The 19,729-nt window shown below is 40.6% G+C and overlaps 1 protein-coding gene across 2 annotated transcripts in view; it reads left to right on the top strand.

Moving 5' to 3' along the window:
- The first annotated feature begins 980 nt into the window (after nt 1-980).
- GOLGA3 (golgin A3) overlaps nt 981-19,729 on the top strand; it is a 56,013-nt gene continuing 37,264 nt past the window's right edge. For both annotated transcript variants that reach the window (XM_075216948.1, XM_075216939.1), the window contains exons 1-2: nt 981-1,275; nt 2,237-2,555. In XM_075216948.1, the coding sequence (XP_075073049.1) occupies nt 2,423-2,555 (133 nt within the window). In that variant the 5' untranslated portion in view covers nt 981-1,275; nt 2,237-2,422. The remainder of the gene's footprint in view (nt 1,276-2,236; nt 2,556-19,729) is intronic.

The raw sequence follows: 19,729 nt of genomic DNA, 5'->3' as shown, positions 1-19,729 counted from the left end.
ATCCTAAGATGGCTGCTAAAGAGGGGGTTTGTCAAGTTTTTTCCAACAGAAGGCATTTGGCATCTGACCGTGTTCAGAATGTACCATATTGGTCTTTGTGTGTGCTTTGGCATGTCAGAAATCTGTAGTAGGGGAAAGGAATATAAAGAGACTGTGGCATGCACACATTTCTGATTTTCAATTTTAAGTGGTGGACCTCCTTATACATTGGTGTTAATCTCAGACATGACCACAAAATGTGTAACAAGGTACCCTCCTAACCATAAATCTCCAACAGAGATTCGAGGAGTCTGGGAAAAAAATGTGCATCTGTGAGGTGACCACTATCGCAAACAAACTTTAATGGAATATTCTCTAATGCGCAGATGACAATGTAACATTAGCTCTGATTCTCATCCCTATCTCCGGGTCCAGGTTCTCCTCCAATTTCTGGTCCCACACAAGCTAATGAGAGTCCTAGGCGGCGTCTCAGCAGTCAGAAGGAATACATAAATGGTGGGCAACACAGCCAATATAAGGATTCAAGTGTTGATCACTGGGCAGCCGTTACTGTTCTTATTGGAAAAATTACGCAATTGAAAATACTGAAACAGTCCCGTGTCCAGGATGTGATAACTGTTCTTAATTTCTGCCAAGGTGGAAAGCCCACAAGGAACAGTATTCACTGCTATATAATCACCATCAAACAATATTTTCAATGGATGGTAACTCTGGTGAAGGGTCATGTTGGGACACAATACTGAAAAAAAATATATAGTTTTCTAGCCTGTATTATTAATTGGTCTTATTTCTGATCATCTGGCTTTGGGCGAGTCTGGGAAGAAATCCCTACAAACAATCTACTCTCCAATACACAGGACCAGGTATTGTATGTAAATACTCTATTCACAACTAACAGGTTGACGACGCAGCCCCTCCTTCTCTTCCAGGTGTCACCGGAAAGTACGTGTGTTACACTTTATTTCTTCCTGCCGGAAACATTAAGCTGCTGGTGTTTTGTGCAGAGTGCCGTTGCTGTTAATGACTGCCTACTTGTTGTTATCCCCTCACCATACACCGGGAGTCCAGAGGTCAGACCCGAGGGTGCTACAATTAAGGAGATAACGGCACACTGTGTTTGGTTCCGGGAATACATGTTTCCTAGGAGGAAGGAAACTGAATAGACACCAGGCCGGTGACTGAGAGCCACGTCTAATGGGAGAGGCCAAAAGGGAGACTAGCTGGACCCAGGAGCCAAGTGACAATAGCCTGTGACACGGGGGCTACACATTCCCGGTGAGAGCATCCGGCTGTCCCCGTACAAATGCTTCATGATCACATATTATTACACCTCCTGGCACTGACAGCCCTCTCACCTGTCACTTACCTTGGCACCCCTGTGCCATGCCACATCACCTGACAGCGGCACCCCTGTGTATCCCGGGCACATGGGGTGGTAAGAAAGGTGCCAGTGCCTTATAGGGCATATGAGGGATATACAGGTTATGGTGCATGTTGAAGGTCTTTCAGTGCCACGTACCATGTATATGTCTTCCCCTGGCAGTGCTATATCTGCAAAATGCAACGTAACTTGAAAATACCTGTCAGGTGCCACATCCCCAGATAATGGCACCCCTCCAAACTGCCACATAACCAGAATTTTTCCCTTGTCTTTTCTCCAGACATTATTCCCTCATTAGTGTCTTTAGTTTCTCCACTACTGTCATGTGTTTTTGTTTTCTTCACACTTAAGGTCACCTGCACTGCCCTTTCATGTTTTTACTTTTTACCACTCTGTAATCAACATACAGTATGTTTATCAGTGAGCCTTTGTTTACGCTTCATTGTTTTCTGCACTGCACCCCAATTATGGAGTTATAACTGTAACCAATTGCTGCAATGCATATCTTAACAAATCTTTCATTTGTTGATAACAAAAATCTAATGTCATAGGCAACTGAATTGAATTTCAATAGATACAGTTAATGTATTTAAATTTGTAATACTTTTTCAAAGTAATGTATATTGTAGTAATTTTTGCATGCTTTGAAATAATAGCGAGAATATAAAATACTCCAGTATGAGACTGTAATCCAGTTGTCAAGAATGGTGCATTTAAATGTAAATAATGTACATTTCACAGGCTATAATAAGCTTCTATAGTAACATTTTACAATATTGATCTGTTAGAGTGTGTTGATGAATACACTCATTGTCTTCTTATTTTAATACAGTGCTTTTGTCTTTCAGGTTACAGGTTACACATAGAGATAACGTATTGCTTTGTACATGTGGTGTCAACTACAATCTGTTAAGTATAGGGATTTTGTTTGTGGAAACCGCATCAACATGTTTATTCAATTTTTTATGGAGAAAAACTGAACTTTGGAAAAATAATTCCTCAAGTCATTTCTAAGTGCATAGCAAGAGGACAGGTGTGGTCATGCAGCCTGTGTCTGACTCCCCTGATGTCATTTTTGACACAGTGACTGGAAATGGAATTTTGGACAATCAAGGTAGACTAGCTGATGCCGAAGTTGAAGTAAACATGTCCATTGGAAAGGACACCATAAATGGTAAGTTATCATTTTTTTTATAATGGGAATAATGTAAATAATTATTTCATTTGTATACATATGAATGGGAGTATATGGAAATATAATTGTTAACTGTGCTTTCTTTAATCCATATTTATATATCACAAATGTATCAAGTGTGAATCTAAATTACCTCCTACAACCAATCAGCTGAAGCAACTAAGATAACATTATATGTTATGAAATATGTGAGAATACATAGTGTCGTACTTATTCACAGGGATAAGCTGAACTTCACATCATTGACTAAGTATTTATTAGTAATATATAATATGTATATGTAATTTACTGCCTTATACTGTGTCTGGCAATTTTTAATTTACCTCGTTGCTATCCAAAATTAGACTTAGTAATGTGTTTTTCAATATTTAAATTCTTACTTAAAAAAGGACTTCTACTTTTTTAATCTTTTGTTTAATTTTCATATTGTGCATACTCCTCAGCTAATAAAAACTCACTGAAATGTTAAGGAAACAACTAAGGTGCTTTTCCACCCAAAACATTTTTATCTATTGATTTTTAAATAAAGTGTCTTTAAAAATGAATAAATAAGTCCTCCCCTATCCTATTTTCAGCAGCTTCCTGTGTGCTATGTTCCCATGATCAGACTGCCTTTACTGGGGAGCCTTCATAGCAACCTGGCTAAAAACAAACTTCTCTGCGGCATATACCAGCATTTAATTTGCGCATGCTAGATCTGAAGCAGCCACGAATAGAGGCCGCAGCATCTGTCAGCCATTACAGGCTGACCGTTGCAAAAAGCAGATTGGAAGCTGTCCTTTCCCCCAACCCACACCATCATGTGTAAAAGATGGATTTGATGCTCAACTTTACTATTCTTTCACTGTCTATAAAATGGACACTTTGACTTGTGGAACAGAATAGTGCAGAGTTACAGCTGTATAGCTTTGATGTGTGTTTTTTTTTAAAAGTGATATATATTAATGTGAGTTGGAAAAGGGCAAATATTGCACCTTTTTAATTACTTATGAATGGACAGTAAAACGATGAGAATTTTGAAGATGTCAGCCTTAGCTGTTACAAGAATAAATATAATATATTTGCAAGCTTCCACCCCAGTATTATTATTTTATCTATTATTCAGCCAACATATTATGTATAGCTGTACGTGGAAGGAATCATAATACCTATAAATGAAACAATGTAAAGATTATTATTATTATTATTATTATTATTATTAACCATAATTTATAGGTTGCCACATGGAGTCTGCATGCTGTACATAGGGCAAACAACAAGACAGTAGATGGTAGAACAGTACAATGTAGTAAAGAAATAACACTACAACTCAACACTACAACACAGCTACTGATAGCCTCTATGGCTAATGGGGTGGAAGGGGTATATCCAGCGCAAGCTGAAACCTGTGCCTATAAATGTGGGCGGAACTAACAGGTTTAGAGCCGCTGAACGAGGTACAAAGATAATGGAGGAGTGGATTCAAGAGGCAGAGAGCCGAAGGAGGTAGTGCGCAAAAGTTATATGTAATGAGAACAGGAGGGAAGAAGGCAGACAAAGGTTGACACATGGGGTTGAGCCACTGTAAGTAGGCAAGATGCAAGAGTGAGAGAGATGGAGGATGAAAGAGGGTGAGGTATACTACATGGTGAAATGGTTAAGCAGAGAACTGGTAGGCTTTAATGAACAGGTGGGTTCAGTGACAGTTTTAAGTTATACAGTCTAGGGAATAGTCTGATAAAAGGAGGGTGATCGTTCCAGTGGTGGGGTGCAGTGCAAGAGAGAACTTTGATTCGGGAGTGAGATGTGGTTACCTGAGTGGATGAAAGGAGACTCATTGGCCGACCGGAGAAGGCAGGATGCCCATGTGAGCTTACATTCTGAGGTATGAGGAACAATTCATACATACGGTAGTGAAATAACAATTGAAGCTGTTGGTGGGTTACTGTAACGCAGAAGCATTGTCGGCAACCAGTACTAAAGCCGCTATTGTAGAGACCTTTAAAGCCTTCCACTGTTGGCAACTATGAATGTCCTTATTATTTATACATTTTTATATCTTTATATTGTCTATGTATCATTTATATTGTCCATGAAATTATGTCTGGAGAATAGTAAGCAGCGATGTTCAGAGCCACAATATTTAGGTGTGATAGTGGGTGAAATGACCCTGCTATACTAGGGAAGAAATAATAAGGGAGAATTTGTCATTTACTGAACATCTATTTTAAATGAATTCCTTGCATAGATAAATAATGTGTAATTATGTTCTAGTTGTCTGACAAAACGTTAAATTGCAAACTTCACCTTAGAGAATCCCTTATATCCTCTACTGTATGATTGCAGAATACAACACTCTGAAATTGTGTGAAAGTATGTGTTTGTGGTTTGGCTTCATATCTTTAATCAAGGATATCCTGTAAAAGGTCATGCTAGACTCAATAATAAACAATGAGCTCTCTTCATTATTGTGACTGGATCACTTATAAATAAGTTATGGTATAAATTTACTTAAAGGAAATAGCGCAGGGTGCTTATTATATATATATATATATATTTGCAAATGCACTTATTTTGGTATAGGAAATGTTTTGTTTGGGATTTTGTAACTTTGCTAGAGGAAATCTCCAATTAGGCATATGTGGGGAGGGAGTCTGTTTTGCTGATAGCAGGAAATGCTAAGTAAGTCTTTTGATGTGACGTGTCAAATGCCGGGGCCGTTACCTGTATAATGGTTAAAGTGCAAGGAAATCTTTGATCAATGTGATTCAGGATATCACAGATTACTGCAAATTTTTGTTAAGTATAAAATACATTTAAATCCATGTTTGGGGAAACACATTGCATCCTGATACTAAAAATAACTCAGACTTCAGGGGGCTGGTTTACCCCCTGCGAGGCTGTGTCCAAACGTGTATAAAACAGCACTGGTTTGTACTGAAATGATCTGTTTCTTCTGACCTCTTGATCACTGGTACCTTCAACAAGTGTGAACTGTCCTTCAGGGCACTTGAGCAAATAAACATCACTTGCTTCAAAGACCTGCTTGACAACGTCTTCCATGCTGAAATTCCTGTGACCTACAGATTAGACTTAACTCTAATCCATTCCCGGCTGTTTCTGAGGTTTGGACCCAGCTTTTCGGTACCACCGCTCTGCCCGCTACGCAGCATCTATGGCCAGTGTGATAGGCCAGGGGGGATCCATCCACAGAAACCCTGATCTATAGGAAGAGGTCAGTGGTACCAGCCCAGGTACACCAGCAAGGGGGTACCCTAGCAGTGACAGTTATCAGAAGGAATGCGGTTCTGGATGCCGTAAGGAGTCCAGTGGTGGCAGCATTTGTAAGTCCCATCTACTGCGATTAGAGGGCGCATTTGGGATAAAGGAAGGGAACAGTGGCAAAGTAAGCCCAGCCGGTTCCCAGCAGCCACAGACAGCATGGCATAGGCGGTCCATCCTGTCGCAATTATTATTATTATTTATTAGTATATTTATAAGGCACCTTTTTAGCATTTTTTGTAAACTCTTGTAAGTTTATGTAACAAACCCGCTGCTAAAAGATACTTAACCCTTCAAAGCCAACAGTTTTTTTTTAAGTTTTATCACTAGAATCATTTTTACGTTTTGGTGATCTGCCATTTTCAAAATGGAACAACCTTTTTATATATATATATATTATATATATTAAATTAAAGAACTAGGTCTTTCTTTTGGTAGCATATTAGAATATATATATATATATATATATATATTTTATGGGCCCGATATGGTAAAATAATGAGAGAAAAAGGGAACAAATACATTTTTCCAAGGTTGTTTGACATTTACTTTCACGTTAACTCACAGCTGCCAGTTATAGACTAAAAGTAATTATTGCTTCAATTAGACACCTACTGGCCTGCAGTAAATACACTGCAGCTGGTCAGTGAGTGATTTAAGTAGACTTATGGCCAAACGGTGCAATTCTATCTGTCAACACATACTGCCTTTATGGTCACAGCCAACATTTACATTTCTACAATTGTCAGTGGTTTAAATGTTGTGGCTGATCGGCGTATAATGCAAGTCTATTCTTTGTCTCTGAGGTTTGGCCAGGTATATTTATAAGAATTATTCCATTTTTCACAGCAAAATGAAAAATAAATTGGGTAACATATATTAGAAACATTTTATACAAGCAGCCATACAACTGGAAAGAGTTATATTGAAAATGCTTCAAAAGTAAAACTGAAGAGTCCTACGACCAGTATGCTATAAGTAGCTCTTACCCTCATGTATCAAACTCCAATTGTCCCATAGATTGTAAACTTGCAAGCAAGGCCTTCTCTACCTCTCTGTCTGTATGAATTACCCAGTATTGTTTTATTACTGTTTGTTCCCAATTGTAAAGCGCTACGGAATTTATATTTCGTAAATAAAGGATGATAATGAATATTCATTTCTTTCTTTTTATATTTTCTATGCAATTTTTTTTTTGTATATATATACTTTATTATATTATATACCCATGTCATCTATGCTTGTTATGTGTCCTAACCTTCTTTATTGCTTGCTTTTGCAGGCTGATAGTTTTCCTGCTTTGCTTGTATTTTAAAGGTCAATTTGTAAATGAGCAGAGTGAAACTGGTAGACACGGTCTACAGAGGGATCTTTTTATCGTTTAGTATTCTATTTATGCAGTTTTCATGTGCTGCTGTGATAACCTGCAGAGATTGTTTCCAGTGACCTTGTAACTTAATAGGCAGAAGTCTGCTTTTAATTCCTGAAAATATCCTTTTACATTTTTGTTTTGTTTTTTTAAAACATTTTGTAAATCCACAAGCTATTATTAATGTAAGATTTATTAGTTGTGTATGAAATGTGTAATTTTTAATATTTCTAGTTGCAATCACCTAACTTGGTCTGATCCTTTACAATATACAACATTTAACCCTGTGTTATTAGCAGCATTATACTGATGGGTAATGACGCAAGTGCTTTATTTATATGATGCCATAAACATTAACCATGTTAAAGAGATTATCCATTCTGAACAAAAACACATTTCAGAAAAAGATGATAAAAATGCAGAAGCCATCTAACCACTCCTAATCCTCTCCCCAGCACAACCTGTCCTCATACACTGTGACACACGTTCTACATGCATTCATACAAAGAGAAGACAACCCAACAAAGCCATATCCCTAAAGAATATTCACTAGCATAAAGCTGGCTACATGATTTACACCAGATTGGTCTGAGTTTGCACTGCATGTGGCCAACAATAAGTTCGTCCAGAGCAAAATCTAATTATAATGAGTCCTATTCTTCATTGCCATTTGTGAGTTACGATCTACTATTCACAATGCATAAACCTTTGGCAATCGAGTTATTTAAACTGGTTGACAAACTTCAGCTCTCAATGTATGTGGCTTTTTTAAGAGGTAACAGAAAGGCAGGAAGTCTCACTACAAATAATTGAGTTCCTACTTATTTAACTATGTTAATTATTATTTACACATTGAAATGTATAAAACTGGATATGTTTAATCTCAGATTTTCTTGCTAAATCCAACCTCCCAAAAATGTCATGCAAGGCCTTTGCGCAACTCAGTAGAAGAGATCTCAATAGACGAAATTGAGAAAACCATCAAGGAACAAAAAAAAGGTAAATCCCCGGGCCCGGATGGGTTCACAGCCATATTTTACAAGAAATTTGCAGGTGGGCAACCTCAATCCCAAAGTTTTGCTCTTCGCGGGCGACATCCTTCTTTCACTATCTCGCTCATTAATCTCCCTCCCCAACCTCTCTAACGTTCTGCAGACCTATAGTGTCATCTCAGATTACAAAATCAAGTACTCAAAATCGGACACCATGCTGCTCCATGGATCCTCTCAGGAAACCAGGACCCTCAAGTCTAACTTCCATTTCAAATGGCAACTAAGAAAGCTCAAATATTTAGGGGTCTTCCTTACGTCAGGCTATGACCTTCTCTTCCAGGAAGACTTTTCATCTCTCCACCGAAATGCAATCTGATTTGGCCGCCTGGAATAGACTTATAATTTCCTGGCTGGGTAGGATCATAGCCGTTGAAATGAGTATCCTACCCAAATGGCTTTACCTCTTCCAAACCTTACCTGTCGCTGTCCTCAATTCACTCCTCTGCAACTTCCAGAAAGCCCTCACCCGTTTCATCTGGAATCACAGGTCCCCGAGGATCTCAGCCAATGTTCTGAAGCAGTCAATCCCCAGAAGTGGAAGAGGCCTCCCTGACATCACAACTTACTATCTGTACTCTCAAATAGTTGCCTTGTATATCCCTCCCGGCTCCACCTCCTGACAGGCCCCACAACGGTATCTCCTCTGCATCGACCAACTACCGCCAAACTCCTACCAACTGTCAAACTCTCCATCCAGCTCTGGGACCTACACTCCCATAAGCTGAAACTCACTACCCCTATATCTCCCTTGACCCCCATCTAGCACAATCCACTGTTTCCACCTGGGTTCACGCTGCTAGGTACCGTAGTTGGTCTCGGGCGGACCTTATATTTCCTGTAGACTTCTCCAGACGGGACCAATGGCTGTCCCTCAAAGAACTCCAGCAATGATCTCATTCCCAGACTTTCAGTCCTTTTTGAGTTTTCACAAATCAGTCACTTTCTATGGTGCCTCCCCTCAACACACATCCTTCAAAACCTCACCCTTCCGAGATCCTCTGTAGATACCACCTCCTAGCCAAGGGCATGATCTCTCAACTCTACGGCATATTTCTCGACTCTGCCCTGCCCTCTCCGAGACTCCACGAGGTCGAATGGGAAAGGGATCCTGGAACACCCCCCGAATGAGGAGGTCTGGGATGACATGAGACTGGGCATAGCTAAAAGCTCTATTTCTACTAAAATAAGAGACCTCATATAAAATCTATTTCCGTTGGTACTACACCCCAACGAAACTTGTTTCCCTGCTCCTCTCCTGATTGTTGGAGGCGGTGTGGCCACATGGGCACAATGGTACATGTTTGGTGGACATGTCCAGTTATTGTCTTCTATTGGGACAAGATTCACCATCTCTTGAACAGTCTCCTTGAAGCCCCGTTTCCATGGATATTTCCCTTATGTTATACCCCCCAAGATATTGATAAATTCTCAAAAAAAATTGATAGCACACATCTTGGCGGCCACCAAGACTCTCTTGGCCTTGATTTGGGAAAACACTTCCGCCTCGTCCCTCGCCACGCTTAAAAACAGATATGGCATGTTGCTGCCATGGAGGTGATGCTTTTTTTATCAAGTTTGGGCACCCTGGCTATTTCCGGAACAACACCCTTACACACATCTCATGACTGATCCCCAATCCACCCCGGAGCCCTATTTTTTTTGTGTTCCCCCTCTTGCCCTCCCCTCTCCTTACCCTCCAATGTTCCGGTACTCCCCCACCCTCCTTAGTCTTAATTTTGCTTAATGTTATACTACTATAGAATGTTTATATTCATAAAATTGGTCACACCAGTTCTGACACCATTATCCACATTTTTATTGTATTGAACTCAGTTGCTATGATGTTTACCATGTGTGATCTGTATCCTTCACCTTTTTATATCCTCATACCACTGTTGTCTGGTTTGTATTCTTTAATGCCCATGTAAAATAAAGAATTCTAAGGGTGGTATTCAATCGTTAGGCTTGACGGCCGAAATACTCGCGCTCTAAAACTATTACCGTTAACACAGTAATTACTCGCTGAATTTCCCTGAGCTGCGAGCTGAAATTCAGCGAGTAAATTACCGTATGAACGGTTTTTAAGCGCACTTTTACCGTATTAACGGTAATAGTTTTAGAGCGCGAGTTTTCGGCCGTCAAGCAGAACAATTGAATACCCCCCTAAAAAAATAAAATTTGGATATGTTGCAACATTATATTTTGATAACATGTTAATTATATTTTAGTTATATTTACTTTATTTATGAAATTAAACAACCAATGCACACATACGGATACATGCATACATACAAGCAGAAGAAATTGGCAATACAACCGAAGATTCCTGGGGTATAACTGGTAGCAGTATTATCAAACCATCTGGCGACACTTCCTATTATATGTCTCTTTTTTTTTTTTCTTTAAAGTTTTATTTTTGAGAAGGTCAATAATGAGCATCAATCCAAGACAAAATCTGTTACAATCAGGTTATGCATGTTCAGGGACTAATACAATCATTGTATATCATAATAAAAAGAGTTTTGATATTGACCAAGTTTTAACTATAAGAATAGAAGAAAGAAGAGACAGAAAAGAGAGGATAGTCAGAGAAAAGTGGGCAAGATAGATTAGGAGGCGGTGTGGCAGGCCGCCAAAAGAAAAAGAAAGCAAAGCAAGAGGTAGAAGAGAAGTGGGGCAGGGGGGGCAGGGGGGGCGGGGGATGGTAGCAGGTTGAGGGGGTATATCAAGTGGAATGTTTTAGAGGAGTCATAGAGCAAAAGGAATTTGGATTTGAAAAAATGACATCCACGGCTCCCAGACTTTGTTGAATGATTTAGAGGTATTGCGCAGTATGCATGTCATAAACTCCATTTTGTATGAGTGCCAAACTCTATTAATAATTGTCTGCATAGTAGGCGCGGAGGGTTGTTTCCAATTAGTGGCAATTTGACACAGTGCTGCAGAAACTATGTGGCGGAACATTTTTGTTTGATGTTTAGTTGCGGATGGAATCCCAAGTGGGAGAAGGAAAAACCTGGGAGAAATTGGGATGTCAATCTGTAGAATCTGAGACGCAAAGTTCCGTAGTTCCAACCAGAATGGGGCAAACTTGGGGCATTGCCACCAAATATGGAGGAAGGACCCTTCCGACGAACATCCTCTCCAACATGAGCTAGATGAGTCCGGAAAGATTTTTTGTAATCTGGTAGGGACCAAGTACCATCGATAAAGAAGCTTATAGGCATTTTCTTTCAGCTTCACACAGATTGAACCAGAGGCCGTGTTGGCTTTTATTTCATCCCAATCTTCCCCATCCAAGGGACCCCCCAGATCCTCCTCTCAGGCTCGATCATGGGAATCTTGGGTGTCTGAGTCAGGGACTCTCAGCTCTCCATATAGCCGAGATATAAGGCCATTGGTAGAAGATCGCCGGAGGAAAAGTGACTCGAATGAGGTCAACGGCCTGATTCTTAAAGATGATTTAGTGGTGGAATGAAAATTTCTTAGTTGCAGGTATTGGAAAAAAAAAAAGTGTTGGGAATATTGAATTTGGTGTTTATGTCTTCGAATGAGGGAAATGAAGCGTCTGTAGTAATATTATTAAGATAGTAAACATCGTTCCTTTTCCAAAATCCAAAGGACGGAACTATACGACCCGGTGGAAAATCTGGGTTATCAAAAAGAGGAACAATTGGACTAGTAGCCGGGGCGAGATTAAACTTTGAGTTTGCTCGGTCCCAGAGAGAGAGCGAATGCGATACAATTGGGTGATAAAGAGCGGACCGAGGACGTTTAGTGCGAGGGAGCCACAGGAGAGAGGAGGCGGAGGAAATACCTAAGGTTTCGATCGAGACCCAAACTCTGGAGGAGCCCGGGGAGTTCCATAAAATACATCGGGCAAGTTGCGCTGCCAAGAAATAGTTTTTACAATTGGGGACTCCCAAACCGCCCTCCCGCGTCGACCTTTGTAGGACAAGGAGCCTAACTCTTGGACGTTTTCTACCCCATATGAATTGTGAAGTATAATGTTGCAAAAATTTGAATACATAAGGGGGGATGCGTATGGGAAGGGCTTGAAAAAGATATAATAACCTGGGCAAAATGTTCATTTTGACTGAGTTGATTCGCCCTATCCAAGATATGAGGTTTTTACTCCAGGTTTCTAAATCAGATTTAATTTGGGATAGTAGTTTAGGATAGTTAGCTTGGAAAAACTGACTATATTGTTTAGTTATGTAGACGCCTAAATATTTAATCTTTTTTTGGTGCCATTTGAAGGGGAATTGTTGAGTGAGAGAAGATTTCATGCTATCTGTGAGATAGAAATCCAGAGTTTCTGTTTTTTGAGGATTGATTTTGTATCCAGAGATGTAACTGTAGGTTTTGATGTCTGCGAGAAGGGGGAGAAACAGCGGGATCCGAGAGAGTCAAAAGAACATCGTCAGCATATAATGATATTTTATGTTCGGATTTCCCTGTTTTAACTCCGTGTATCGCCCCGTTAGATCGGATTTTTGCTGCTAATGGTTCAATTAACAGGGCAAAGATTAAAGGGGAAAGTGGGCATCCCTGCCGCGTCCCGTTAGAAATTGAAAATGGGGAAGAGGCGACTCCGTTGGCCACTACCGTTGCTCTGGGAGACTGATACAAAGCTAATAGGCCGTCTAAAAACTTACCAGAGAAACCCATCGACCCCAAAACCCTAGACATAAAGGTCCAAGAGATGCGATCAAACGCTTTTTCGGCATCAAGTGCCATGATTAGTGATGGTGATTTACCAGAATGAATAGAATGTATGAGGTCAATAGGCCATCTGGTGTTGTCTATAGCTTGGTATAAATCCGACCTGATCTGGGTGATCAGGGAGGGGAGAAGGGTGTTCAAGCGGTTAGCTAAAATTTTGGCATAGATCTTGAGATCCACGTTTAATAAGGATATAGGCCAATAACTGGGACAGGAGGTAGGATCTTTATCTGGTTTTGGTATAACAACGATAGTGGCCAAGGTCGGCGCCTCATTAAAAGGTGAACCCATTAAGATGTTAAAGAAATCTGTCATATGTGGGGCAAGGTCTATGGCAAATTTCTTATAATATTGTGCCGTGAATCCATCGGGGCCTGGGGCCGATGATGATTTCATCATTTTTATCGCTGAAATTGTTTCTATCTGGGTGATATCCGTGTTCAAAAAAGCAATATCCGTGTCTGAGAGATGTGGTAGTGAGAGAGATGACAGAAAAGATGTAATTTCTGTATCAAGAGATTCGACAGAGGCTGAGGTCTCGGGGAGATTGTATAAAGCTTTGTAATAATCGTGGAATTCTTGAACGATTTGCACCGGGTCATACATAGGCTGCGAGTTAGGAGATTTTTTGAGTTTTGTAATCTGTCCGAGATTTTTTCTGCCGCAGTTTGTTAGCGAGCATAGAGTCAGCTTTGTCAGCCTTTTCGTAATATTGCTGATTTAATTTTTTGAGAGTATTCGCTGCTCTACGAGAAAGAATTGCATTTAACTGACCTCTTACTGCAGAAATTTGTGTGATTAATGTAGTGGATGGGTGAAGTTTATGTTGATCAAGAAGGGAGGTTAGTTTGGTCTCAAGGGAGAGAATTTCTTGAGATGCTAATTTTCTAGCTGCCGACGTTTTACTTATCAATCTACCTCGAATGGTAGCCTTATGGGCTTCCCATATAATGCCTGGGGCTATTTCCTCTGAGGTATTTAATTCAAAATATTCTTTGATTGCGTCCTTAATTTCTTGATGAGTCGATTGGGCCAACAGGATGGAGTCGTCAAGACGCCAACAACGAGAACGTGGAGCTAATTTTATTAAATCAAGAGCGATATGTACTCCGGCGTGGTCTGTCCAGGTAAGCGGGGAGATTCCTGCGTCTAATATTGTTTGGGTGAGGGGATGAGAGACAAATATGTCTATGCGGGAGTAACTACCGTGTGGGGCAGAGTAATGTGTAAAGTCTTTTGCATCAGCGTTTTTCAGGCGCCAGGTGTCATGTAGCGCTAAATTGCGTATACATGTTAATAAGGACTGGGAGTCTTTTGAGGGAGTGGGAGGAGATTTTGGGCTGGAAGAACCAGAGGACCTGTCCAGTGTTGGGTGTAAAATAGTGTTAAAATCTCCAGCGAAGATTATATGACCCTGTGCAAGGCGCCCAATGCGATTAAACACATCTGTGAAAAAGGAGCTTTGGCCCTGATTTGGTGCATAAAGAGAAATAAGTGTGACTTGCTCAGAACGGAGTGTTCCTATTAGAATCAAGTAACGTCCCTCTGGATCAGAATATGATTTGGTTAGGAGGAAGGGGACTCTGTTGTGTATTAGAATAGCTACTCCACGTTTCTTGCAATCCGCAGAGGCAAAAAACGTTTGAGTATAAAGCTTACTTTGGAGACGAGTATGCTGTCCTGTGAGATGGGTCTCCTGAAGGAAAACTATATCGGCTCCGTCTCTCCTGCAGGCTCCCAAGACCACCGCACGCTTAGTAGGGGAGTTCAGGCCGTTGACATTAATCGAGAGCACCTTGAGCGCCATGGGTGTTGTAGATGGTGTGAATCCTACGTAATATCAGCAAGAAATTTTTTAGAACATAAACAAATTGGGAACAGAAATAAGCATCAGTCCACTTGGTGATTTGAGAGAGGGAAGGGGAGCAAGGAAAGAAGCCACAGGTAAGAGAAAGGAGAGATGAGAAGAAAGAGGCCTAAATAGGCCATAACCCTCAGAGAGGAAAGCCCCTGATAGGGCTATCATAGAAATAACACAATGAAAAAAATACATTGCAATACTAGTAAGGGTGCTTGTGGGGGGTGGTAAATTTAGTGAGGTATTAGTTGGCCATATGAGGGGCCGTGAAAGACTGTCCAGCTCAGTTGGCTGGTGTAGCTAGAACATTATTGTAGTGAGTAATTGACCAGAGGGGAGGGGCGGTAAAAAATTTAAATTGGAGAGCGAAAATTTAGGAAAATAAAGGAAGGATGAAAAGGGAGAGAAACAAACAAAAAACAACACAATCTATGATGTAGCGTCAAATCTGTAACAATGACAACGACATTACTAACTGATGGTGCCAAGTCAGGGTACCAACAATACTGTTATGCCCCTGAATTCTAAGTCCCATAAGGGGAAATGATCTATAAGCTATAGATAACTTGGTGCAAAAGAAAGAAAACAACAGTGTTCGTGTAACATAGGAGGACACATGGTAATCAGTGTGTGAGAGCCTGAGTCCCAAGTGAAGGAGAATGGATCCTCTTAGAGGCCTTCAAAAGTTCACGGTCAGTCTGGAGCCGCGGGAGATCTTGCAGGCCGTCGTTCCACCGTTGTCCAGTCAGGAGGAGGTGCTGAATCAGATCTTGAGGGATTACTACGTGTTGCAGAAGGGGTGGGATCTGGAAGAATCTTGAGTTTAGCAAGGATTTCTTGCCCTTGAGATAAGGATTTGGCATATAGGATAGAGTTCCCTGCAAACACTTGTAGCTGGAATGGAAATCCCCATCTATATCTGAAGTTGTGTTGACGGAGTATTCGAGTCACAGGCTGTAAATCTCTGCGTTTCTGGATAGTGGATGGAGCCAGATCTTGAAATATCTGAAGTTGCATATCTTGAAAGTTGATCGTATCTTTGGACCTAACTGCGTTAAGTATTTTTTCTTTCGTTTGGTAATAATGAAGACGTACAATGATGTCTCGCGGCCTTTGATCAGCAGTTGGTTTAGCTCTGAGAGCTCGATGTGCACGATCCAACAGAATGTCGCTGTCTAGAAGATCTGGAAGCAAATGTTTGAAGAGGCTGGAGAGGAAGTCAGGTATGGAAGAAGTAACAACCGACTCTGACACGTGACGGATCCTCAAATTATTTCGCCGAGATCTATTCTCTTGGTCTTCTTGTTTCTCTTTCACTGAGTCCACCTCAGAGCGAAGCAGCGCTAGTTCTCTCTCAAAGGACGTTTGAGCTCGACACATATCATCCGTCTTTGATTCAACACTGTCCGTTCTAGTGCCGAGAGCTGCAATTTCTGATTTGAATTCAACAATTGCTTTCTTAAGTTCCTGCTGGAAAGTAAGTTTAATGTCATGCGCTAGATTAGTTATAGCTGCCTGAACTGTGGGATCTATGCCCTTGTCCAGCTGAGAGGTGGGACTCGAAGAGCGAGATTGATCAGATGGCGGTGAGGAGGTTGACACCTTCTTAGAAGCGGGTGTGGATATAGGAGCTGTATTTCCTCCAGCATGCTTCCTGTTTTTAGATGTCATTATGAATGCGAGTTCTTTTCAAGATTTTAAACTCTGCTGTTTTTCTTTTATGTATATCCTGTTCCTCTCAGATCTCACATGAGGAGAAAAATAAATGAAAAAAAAATAAATTTTTTAAATAAAGTTGGAGGGGGTAGAAAAAGAAGAAGGGACTCTGGTCATGTATGTAGAGATGGTTGAAGCATTCCGGTTAAATCATCTTGACCCCTCAGGCTCACAGGCACATTGAGAATTTACATTGAATTTCTCGCTACTGGGTTATAAAAGTGTTGCTCAGAACATCACTAAGTTATAGGTGCTGATAATGTAGCAGGAAATATAATATACAGAAGATGTGATTTCTGTAAGTAACCACTGGGTGGCAGCAGAGTACCACACTGAGTTCGTGATCGATCTGATCTGTTCAATTGAATTGCTGACCTGAGCAGACGTAGAGGTGAGCCACTTGGGAAAAGAAAACAAAGGGGTGTACTCACTGTTCACTGAAGGGTTCAGGTGAACAAAGATGATCCTGTCAAGCAGGATCTATCAATTTCTGCCCAGGAGGAGATCCCAGCACAGCAGATGCAGAGAGTCACAGGGAGGAGATAGGAGGACAGCGCTGGGCCGTTCTGCCGAACACAGAACACCGGAAAACTCACTGCAGGTAAGTTGCTTCATCCAGGGTTATGGGAGCAGGCTCTCCAGGGCCAATTCGCGGGGGCAGTCATCCTAAGCCGCGGTTGATAGTGATGGGCTTCAGTTCAAGCAGTATCTCTGCTGGTCTGACCGAGTGGCTGCAGCTGGCTGAGTGTTATGTTAAGCTGTTGTTTCCGCTCCAGTCTCCGCTGTGGTGGGTCAGTTTTTTCATATCGGGCTGGAAAGCACAGAATGTCTCAGGGCAGACAGCCAGGGGTATTCGCTCCGTCCCTGCTAGGTTGGCGGGAAGACAGGCCGCAGCTCAGTCGCGGTGTTTAGATCTGCCCAGCGAGGTCAGAGGGCTGAAGTGACCCGTATAGGGTTTATATTTTCTTATTTTCCACGATTTTGTGGTCAGGCTTGAGTGTTTATGCCTCAAAAACTGTATTTTGAGGCAACGCTGTGTCGGAGCTAGTGTGGTGCACGTCCTGCAGCTATGGCGTCCAGACCACGCCCCATCCCCCCTATTATATGTCTTTTTGTAGTTTATTAATGTAAAATTAAGCAGATTAGGACAAAATTGAACATTTGAAGATTTTTTTTGTTTTAGAAATATTTTTAAATAAAACACACAAACACACTTTGACATCCCACAATCCTTAAATGTGATTGGTGAGTTACCTGTAAAGTTGTGATACTTGAGTGTTATCAATGATTCTATTTAGATCTCTCAGATTTATGTGGATAGAAATTGCATAAAAGTTGCCCAACTTAAAACTTTTATCACTAGTCACACTAACTAATAATTTTGGCTGTGTATGTTATAGTTTGGGGCTAGGATTTTGACCAAATGTAAGAAAAAAAATGTGTATAAGTGCTACATATTTATTTAATTTCTTTTATAAAAAGGTAAAACTATTTTTCCCAATTCACACTACATGCAAAATACCAGTGAAGTCACACTGTCAAAACAATGGTTTGGACAAGACAAGATTAGTATCCTGCCAGTGTCATCAGTGCTATTCAGAGCAATGTCTAGACAACTGGAAGGTTAACTGCATCATTTGCTCTTATTAATTTTCATAGTCCTGATGTTCAAAATGAAACCGACTACCAAGTGTCTGATTGATAAAGTGTAAAGTTTGTTGTCATGATAATGTTATTAGACTGGCGCAGGCCTGGCCAACCTGTGGCTCTCCAGTTGTTTGTGAAACTACAAGTGCCAGCAGATAACCAGCTAAGGGCTGGCAGGGCTGCTGGGGTTCACAACACTTGGAGAGCCACTGGTTGGGCAGGTCTGGACTAGAGAATCAGGGTTGTAATTTAGGCATGAAAGCCCAAGTGACTGCTGTGTGCAGCTATGGGGTCTCGGGAAAACATGCAGAACCCCTCATTTTTTTGTTTATTATTATTATTTTATATATATTATTACATATTTTTTAGGCGGCAACTAGTTTAGATTATGATAAAGGACTGTATATAGTTCAGGTATCTGTCACATTGGTGAAGATGTAAATGGTGCTTTGCAGTGTATGGTTGAGTTAAATGGTGCACACTTTATAGTAGAGATGGTCACTGACCCCCGTGTTTTGGTTTTGGATTCGGTTTTGGATCTGGATTACCGTCGTGTTTTGGTTTTGGTTTTGCAAAACCGCCATTGCGTGTTTTGGTTTTGGTTTTGGTTTTGTTTGGTTTTGTTTTGCTATTTTTTTGGAAAATCCATGTGTTTGGGCCTAAATTAACCCAATTTAGTGCTCCAACTGTTTTAGAGACAAGTAATCTAATTGTTGAGGTAATAAATCATCCAAAAAAACAGTTTAATTCTTCGTTGGTAGGCCTATTCTACACACAAAACAGATTGTCTTCCTCTCCATCTATGCATATTGGCAATGCAGCCATCGTCTTTGAATGTATATTACACCCTACACTTATAGTTAAATATGTAAAGAAATGGAAAAAGCCAGTTTGGTTTCTGTCTCTCAAGGCCCCCCTCCACTTGTATAAAATACCAAAAAATTCAGCCATTATAGACTGTACAATATTAATTGACATGGAGAAAGCCAGTTTGGTTTCTGTCTCTCTAGGCCCCCCTCCACTTGTATAAAATACTAAAAAATTCAGCCATTATAGACTGTACAATATTAATTGACATGGAGAAAGACAGTTTGGGGTCACTCTGTCTCTCTAGGCCCCCCTCCACTTGTATAAAATACCAAAAAATTCAGCCATTATAGACTGTATAATATTAATTGATATGGAAAAAGCCAGTTTGGTTTCTGTCTCTCTAGGCCCCCCTCCACTTGTATAAAATACCCAAAAATTCAGCCATTATAGACTGTACAATATTATGAAAAATGGACAAAGCCAGTTTAGGGTCACTCTGTCTATGACACCCTACCCTTAAGGATAAATTGCCCTAACAGCAGCCTTTCAAGATGGTATGTGATATGGAAATGCCACAAGTCCCTTTCCTCTTTGGGGGTAGATTGCACCCTACACTTACATAGAAAGTTTTAAAAAGATGTTATCGGCATCATCTTCAGCTTAATCCTCACCCTCATCAGTGTGTACGTCATCATCACAGACTATCAATTCATCG

This window comes from Mixophyes fleayi, chromosome 1 (genome assembly GCF_038048845.1).
Source record: "Mixophyes fleayi isolate aMixFle1 chromosome 1, aMixFle1.hap1, whole genome shotgun sequence".
In the NCBI taxonomy this organism is placed as follows: domain Eukaryota; kingdom Metazoa; phylum Chordata; class Amphibia; order Anura; family Limnodynastidae; genus Mixophyes; species Mixophyes fleayi.
This window is presented reverse-complemented; position numbering and strand designations above follow the sequence as displayed.